Source organism: Carya illinoinensis, chromosome 15, assembly GCF_018687715.1.
Source record: "Carya illinoinensis cultivar Pawnee chromosome 15, C.illinoinensisPawnee_v1, whole genome shotgun sequence".
NCBI lineage: Eukaryota > Viridiplantae > Streptophyta > Magnoliopsida > Fagales > Juglandaceae > Carya > Carya illinoinensis.
The window spans coordinates 15,685,960-15,693,997 of record NC_056766.1 but is presented as its reverse complement, the minus strand read 5'-3'; the positions used below and the strand labels follow the sequence as shown (position 1 = coordinate 15,693,997).

Below are 8,038 nucleotides of genomic sequence, written 5' to 3'. Positions count from 1 at the left end.
AACATGCAACAATAGGCTCATTAGTCTCATAGAGAATTATATACATACAACTCTTTACATAATTATATTTTAAATAATGAGAGATATTTTGATAAAATAAATTATAAAAGACTCTTTTATATGAGAAATAATTTGTATAAGTTTCAAATAAATAAAACTAGTGCAAACCTTTATAAAAAAGTGAACACCACATTAAGAAAAAACTTTTTTTTTATAAAAGAAAATACTTTAGCCAAAGATTACACAAAAGTAAACCTACAAACTGATGTGGCTTAATGTAGTACGTTAGATTGTAAAGTTAGTTTTATTATAAAATAAATCTAATAGATTTTTTGAAATTATGTCAGTTTATGAATTTATTTTATGTATTTTTTTTTGTATCTGTAACGGTTCTCTTTTATAAAAAATTTATACGAAACTTGTTTATTTGAGATTATATAATTAATTAATTTTTTTATATATCTTCCTACCTCTTTAGACCACAATACTACACTTGTTACTGTTGTCCCTCCAATAGATGCTGATTCCCCCACCACAATAATGCAATGTTCTTTGCCACCCTTTCAAGCAATCCATTTCTTAGATCTGTTTGATACAACCACCAACCAAAAATAGCCTCTCTTTTTAGATTTGGGGCCAGATTAATAATTGACTCAAAACTTTTTTTAGATTTCTTCTCATCTCGAAGATGCTCTCTCTCTCTCCTCTGCTTTTTTTAACGTGATCATGTCTAAAATTTCTACCTTTTATCCCCATTTGATTTTGAATGTCACCTAATAAAGTGAAAGTACCGTTCTCTTGTCTCTCTTAAATGTTTATGATACCACTTTGGCTGAACACGTGTTCAAAAGACTCAAAACAGACACATAGTCATCACAAGTTTGAAATTTGCAGAAACCCCTTTTGCATTTCTAGTTTTAAAAAATATATTAATTTAAAAAAAAAAATGATATTTACAGTATATAAATATCATATAATTATTTAAAAAATTAAATAAATATAAAATTTATATAAAAAATTAATCTTTTAATAATAAATTTTACTTTTTTATAAATAATTGTATGATATTTACATGCTATCCGATTGGTTCTAATACTTTTTGACAAAAACTAAACATTTAAAAAAAGAAAAAAGGAAAATTGTTCGAGATAAGGACAGCGCAGCTGCAGAAAATGCACGCGGGACATATAATCCACAACAAGTGTAAGACAGCAATTGTTGTCTTCTTCTGAATGCCAAACTGAGCTTTCCTTTATCTGTCGTTTTTATTATTTTTTTCTGTTCAATCTTGTTATGTCGTTTGACTGGTATTAATGCAGAGGTGGGATTGGCGGGAATTTAAGCCTCCCTGACCACAAGATGATGATGTTCTTTTATGGCAATCGAAAGAGGCTAAAAAATGACATATCTTGATCTTAATAACAAAGCCGTTTTGTGTTTGTAGCTCTCATCTTTAGAATTGTCAAATCCAGATATTTGGTTATAATCTGAACAGTTGAATAATAGGGTTTTTATAACCAGATAAAGCCAGGTACCAACTTGAGTTGATTATTTATTTAATTCTGTAAGTTATTATTTATTTAATAAATTTAGTTATTTTAGTGCATTGCATTAGGAGTAATAATTTGTGATACGATCCGTAAATTTAACACTAATACGATATGAAATTATCATATTTGTGTTTGATGTTGATAGATCTAGTCAAAATAAGTTGATCTGTTAAGACACGATTTATAAACAGATCAATCCGCTTAACTTGAAATCAATCAATTTTGACCAGTTTGAATTTTATTTTAAAATTATAATTTTATTATTATTGAGTTGTAAAATTGGTATTTCATAATATGCTTATGTTTTATTATTAGAATTGTAATTCTGGACCTATGCTCATATTTATTATTGTAGGGTTTGTAATATTCATTTTAGTATATATTAAAATTTCGAAAATGTTAATATTTTTTATTAGTAGGTTGTCTTATTTTTTTAAGATATTGTGGCTACAAATAAATATAAATTTTAATTTTATGTGAAATTATATTAATCAGGTTAAATAAGTTATGCATGTTAGTTTAATCTATTTACATGAAATGTGTTTAAATAAGTTGTGTCGTATTGACTTATTTTAAATTAATTATTAAATAAATCAAAATATGTGACACGACATGATCCGTTATCTAAATATATTAGATTAGAATTTGATATATTTAATTTAACGAATCAGATTCAAATTAACTTATATGATATAATATTTATAACTTAACACGATACGAACACATGAATTGCCACCCTTACATTGCACGTCTACTATGAATGTGGATATATGTACGATAAACCGACTCTCATAATACTCCAAATATAACACTCGATTGACATAATAAAAATCAATATATCTATTACATTATAATAAAAAAAATTATCAAAACTAATAATATTAAATATAAGTGTATAAGCTCTGCATATTTATTTTGAAAATAAAAAATTATTATTAAAAAAAATTATTTCTTATGAATTATATATTTAAAAAATAAATTTATATTTTTAAAATGTGCAAATCAACTTTTTTAAAAATAAGTAATTATTTTCTCATAAAAAAAAGTTATATTTTCAGTCAGAATAGGTAAGACTTGTAGACCTTAAATTATTGATCGTATTTATTCAATTTTGTCTTTACATACAGCATGGACTATGGGTCAGTGTGGGCCCTAATATTGATGTATGCTACAGCTGGCCTCAAGTCTACAATTATTTTTACTTTATTTTATTTAATTATTATAAATTTTTTAATTTTTTAAATAAAATAAAATAAATAATTTTATTTTTTAAAATTTTAAAATAAAAATAAATTATAATAATATTTTATTTATTTTTTATTTTTTATCCCAACTCAACTTATAATAATGTTAATTATAATAATAAGAAGATGCCTAAACCTTCCTAAAAGCTCACGGAAAAGCAACGTGATCATCCATACACGATAATAATTAGACACCAGTCTTCCATCCGGATTCCGGAAGACTGCAACTAAACTAAAGTAAGCTCAGCAATTATCCCCATAGTCTGTGACAGTGCAATATTGGAAAAAAAAGGAGGAGCAAGAGTCTCGAGAGAGGGAGAGAGTTGGCATTGACTTCCAAATTTGGGCTTTTTTATATTTCCATTTACTTCATTTGTTTGTTTATTTATTGTTGCGTCAGGATTGGGGAATGAGTGTTTCTGTTTGAGGAATATCACAGCCTTTCGTAGATCATACTTACTACTGGTGTGAACCGTGGTGCTTATTTCAATGGTAAAGAAGATGGTTTTGTTGGGTTCTAATGCCTGTCCTCTCTGAATCTGTGAGTTCTTCTACCATTTTCTTCTCTCTTTTTTTCCTTGAATTGTGAGGGGTGTCTGTTTAATCACCCAAAGTTTATTTCTTCTGGGTTGGTCCTGCATACCCATTGTTTATCTTCTATATTCGTCTCTGTTTATCAGTAATTATATTCTGGGGCAGTTTGGCTGCTAAGAAAATTAGGAGGAAAGATATTGGAAGTGGTAATTATGCACTGTAAAGTTTTCTCATCATTTCCTGTGTTTTCTCCGTAATGGGACGAAATTGTGTTTCTTGTTTTTAGCTGTAAGTAGCTACGGTTTATCATTCTTGCCATTCTGATGTCTTACTTTGGAGGGCATTTTCTGTATTTGTGTGTTCTGTCTTCTGGTGCATTACAGTTTCGACTAGATCTGAAATACTTCTTTATCTATTCTGTTTTTAATTATGTTGAATTTGGTTATTTTAGAGCTCATTTGGTAGCGAGAAATTGGTTCATTAGAACTACACGCTATTATTAGGTTTTAATTTATTACGAGTTTCTATGTTTGTGATTTAATAAAATTTTCATTTTACCTCACCATATGGAATAAGGAGAAGTGGAGGTCTTTTTTTTTTTTTGGGTTTAACCTCTCCCCCACTCTGCCTTTATCAATTGTCCTTGAAGAAACTGATCCTGTGATCCATAAGTAACTATCTAGGAGTAAAGTCAACTTTGTTTTGTTTTTTGATAGCTAGGTAAAATAAAGAAAGTCAACTTCCTTGATGTATATTGTTTCTAACGTGTTTACAACTCTACAGAATATCAGTCCTTTAATTTTGATTTCCTAAAATATGCATTACTAGCATTGAGTGGTTTCATCTCAACCAGCAAAATACATACAACAGAGAAGAAACCAAATTTGAGAAATTGACAGTATATACACTTATCAGGGAATGTCAATTTGACAAGTAGAGATTTTAAACAAACGATTAGTGTGACGTTGAAAAGAATGTCTGAAGTTGTAGGATCAGTCCAGAAAGAATCAGAATCTGGGAGCCTTGATGCTTGATAATGTTGTTCCAATTTGCTAGTTGGGTACTTGATTTCAAGGTAAAACAATGATGAAAGCTGTTTCAAACAAAGGGTTCCATGAAGTGATTGTTGATGAAAACTACACCAAAGTTGGCTTTTAATTTTTCTTTAACCAAATCCTTGAAAATTCCTTTCCATGTTCAGTAAGAGTTCCAGTTCAACTTGTTTTATTATACTGCCCAAGTTTTCATGGTACAAAGTTTCTTATCATATCAGACCCGTCACTCCTTCTGTCACTGCCTCCTCATATCTTGGTGGATGGATTTCTTCTATTTGCATGTCTATGCCATGATATTCCATCCGTGGTTACCCCTTATTCTTCTTCTGAAAGCATAACTTGTCATCTAGCATCAAACAGTGATCTGCTCCGACTGGGACCTTCTATTAAAAATTAGCCTTCGACCTTCTTGTACTAGCTTTTGATTCTTCACTTGCTAGATTTTTTTGCCAGTTGTTGTTCCCCTCGTTTTTTCTATTCCGTGGTCATCTTTTAAAAAATATTTTCTCCATACGTGGAAATAACCAAGAGAAATATCTACATTAGATAAGATTAATTCCTAAACGCCATATAAAGTTGGCTCTGAACCAAAACCTTCCTCCATGTTATGAATACTCAATCACTTTCAAGGAAACTGTAATTTTCTTGAGCTACATTAATAAGTTTTAATTTTGAAGAAATAGTCACATTATCTTGAAAAATACAAACAAAATGATTTAGTTGTATCAGAGTTGTTGAACCGCAGAAGAGGCAGCCATAGCTTATATCACATAACTGCATTCTTATGATACCTTCTCGGGTTTATCATATATCTTAAAATAAACGGGCTAATGTTTGCATAGTTACCCATATGCACAGGTTGGAGAAAGTCATTAACTGATTTCTGTTTTGACCATTGAAGAAACATGAAGTTTGGATCAAAGAAAGGATGGAAATCCATTATGCCTCTTCGTTTGAAAAGAAAATCAGCCACTCGGTTTTGTGTGTCTCGTGTGAAAAGCAAATCTGCCACCCAGTTTCGTATGTTCCCCAAGGTGAAGTCAACTAGCTATGGTCCGGGCAATACACCAGTCTATCTCAATGTCTATGACTTAACACCCATGAATGGTTATGTTTACTGGGCAGGCCTTGGTATATTTCATTCTGGTGTGGAAGGTAAGCTTAGATACTTTTATGTTTTTGCATCTATTTTAGAAATGCCAAGATTATGTTTTTGCAGCTGATGCAATTCTACTGCCATTGCCTGCCACATTTTTTTTTTCTTTTGTTTTGTGGGGGGGGGGGGGGGGGGGCAATAGCATTAAGGTCACTAATCATGAAAGGATTATCGATTCAAAATGGAAACCCAAGGATCAACTTTATGTCTCTTAAAACCTTACGAGTTCTTTGCCAAAAGTGCAAAACAAAGGGACGAAATGAATATATAACCTTGTAGAAATAGTATTGTCCGTCTACATGTGGTTATAAGTAATAATAATAATAATAAAAATAAATAAAAAAAAAAACCATAAGATGGTAGATGGTTATAGAGATAGAAACTGAATGAGAGAAATGATCCTAATACAAGTCTTGTTGAGAAACTAGGAGGTGAAGATATTCATAATACATGCTGGGTGGATACCTAATTTGCTGACTGAAGGATGCATGTGGTCTAGTTAAGAAATTACAGCTAAAATCATAAATGGGATGGGGGCAGGATTGGAATCCTGCTTTCAATTTTTAAGTGGTTCCCTCATTCTTCTTCTTAATTCAGAAAATGGGGAAAGTAAGATATCACCATGATTGAACTGGAATGTGGTGCAACTAGTGATTAGAAATAATATGCTTCCATTTTTTTCTTGATTCTTAGTTATTATTGACAATTGATCTCCACTTATAATGGTTGGTGTTCTGAGGGGATTCTGGCAAGCACCTTTTCCCCAAAACACAACAGGTAGCACTGATCTTTTTATCCTATCATGAAAGTTCGGAAGATTAGAGAAAAGGATAATTAAAAGAACTGAGGTATTGTGATTGACAATGAACTTGCATTTGAGATGTTTCTCTCACTCTTGTAATGTGGCATTTCCCGAATGCCATTCATCATAATTGCTTACGCCATCCAAACATATCCAGAAACCAAGAGAAGATACTTTTGTTCACTTAGAGCAATGAGATAGGGATCCACCAGATTTGCTAGGGGCAGTTCTTGTACATTGAACAGGCCATTAGGTAGTAAGTTTTAAAGAAAGTAGCATATGAACGCTGTACTTGGTTGCTCTCTCCTCTTTTTATTACCATTTGGTTATGAAATGAAGCCCATGATTTTCTGATAGCCCCAACTGCACTCTACAGTTCATAATGTAGAATATGCATTTGGAGCTCATGACTTCCCCACAAGTGGGGTTTTTGAGGTTGAACCCCGGCAGTGCCCAGGCTTCAAGTTCAGGAAGTCAATATTCATTGGGACCACATGCTTGGATCCTATTCAGGTGAGAAAGTTCATGGAGCGCCACTCAGCGAGCTACAATGGCGATACCTATCACCTAATTGCCAAGAACTGCAATCATTTCTGCAAGGACGTGTGTTTCAAGCTCACAGGAAAACCAATTCCAAAATGGGTGAATCGACTGGCAAAAATAGGTACTTTTTCCTTATTCCAATTCTGACACATTGCTTTAGTAATTGATTTCACACTACTTACACTGAGTTTTGTGCGAAATATTATCTTAAACATTTTGGATTCAAATACTTGCCTGTACCCCCAGAAATTGAAGCTTTCTACATTTTTATCCCATACTTGTTCTGTTACCTATCCAATCAAAAGGTGGTAGATTTTTTCGTAACTGACCGTATATATGTTTTTTAGTATAAGTCAAAATGAAAATTTTTTCTATTTTTGAGTCTTTGACCTGAAAATGCAGACATAATTAATTTCAACGTGGTAACTTCTCTATTAAAATTGTCACCTTCTTACTGGACAACTTTTGCTTGTCGTTGCTTGTTACTCTAGATTCCGAGGGCCTTTCATTTTTCTAAGGTATTTACTTCTAGTTGGAGAGGCTAAAAGATTTGTCATATGCCATGATGCTTATGTAATTTTTTAATCATTTTTTTCTTACTTTGTGGTAGGTTCAATATGCAATTGGGTACTCCCTGAAGCCCTCAAGATATCTGCCGTGAGGAACGACCCTAGTTACCAACTGTATGATAGCGAGAAGAAGAGGCTAACTGGTGCCTTCAGTTGCCTATCTTCCATCTCCATGCGCCAAAAGCAATTGTCAACATCTTCATTGTTTCTACAATCACCCTTGAAAGGATGTTTACCGCCATGGGAATTGAGAAGGTCTCACAACGGTTCCTTCAAAGAAAGGTGAAAATTCGTTAAAGGAAAATTCGTTTTTTTCTGCCAGCCCTTCAAAGGTGTGCGCTGCCCTTTAGTTTTCTTTTGGATTTAGTACAGTTTGTGAGGTGATGCTTCCCATTGTAACACTAATCTGCTGTCAAAAACACTAAGAAGAAACCATATATGTCAAAGCATTGCCATCCTTTAGTATCTTGGTTTTTTTGGGTACTTTTTTGTTGTCTATGGCAGATCTCTTCAAAGTTCATATGGATTCTCGGCATGCAACTAATCTCTTACTGCTTTTTAAATTTGTTTTCAGCTTAAAAATAT

At 32.1% G+C, this 8,038-nt stretch overlaps 1 protein-coding gene across 4 annotated transcripts; it reads left to right on the top strand.

Moving 5' to 3' along the window:
* Nucleotides 1–2,933: 2,933 nt before the first annotated feature.
* Nucleotides 2,934–7,918, top strand: LOC122297507 (deSI-like protein At4g17486). Of its 4 annotated transcripts, XM_043107589.1 has the most exons (5): nt 2,934–3,031; nt 3,195–3,335; nt 5,242–5,538; nt 6,718–7,005; nt 7,495–7,918. In XM_043107589.1, the coding sequence occupies exons 3-5, from the start codon at nt 5,289–5,291 to the stop codon at nt 7,737–7,739; spliced, it is 783 nt and encodes a 260-aa protein (XP_042963523.1). In that variant the 5' UTR covers nt 2,934–3,031; nt 3,195–3,335; nt 5,242–5,288; the 3' UTR covers nt 7,740–7,918. The 4 variants fall into 4 exon arrangements, with proteins under 4 accessions (XP_042963523.1, XP_042963524.1, XP_042963522.1 ...); XM_043107590.1 differs by having other exon boundaries at nt 2,940–3,335; nt 5,226–5,538; XM_043107588.1 differs by having other exon boundaries at nt 2,941–3,335; nt 5,285–5,538.
* Nucleotides 7,919–8,038: the final 120 nt, after the last annotated feature.

Bases quoted from the DNA above. Each gene is read 5' to 3' on its own strand.
- LOC122297507 (XM_043107589.1), top strand. From the start codon at position 5,289: ATGAAGTTTGGATCAAAGAAAGGATGGAAATCCATTATGCCTCTTCGT. The intron at 5,539-6,717 runs GTAAGCTTAGAT...TGCACTCTACAG, and splicing joins ATTTCATTCTGGTGTGGAAG to TTCATAATGTAGAATATGCA. The intron at 7,006-7,494 runs GTACTTTTTCCT...ACTTTGTGGTAG, and splicing joins GAATCGACTGGCAAAAATAG to GTTCAATATGCAATTGGGTA.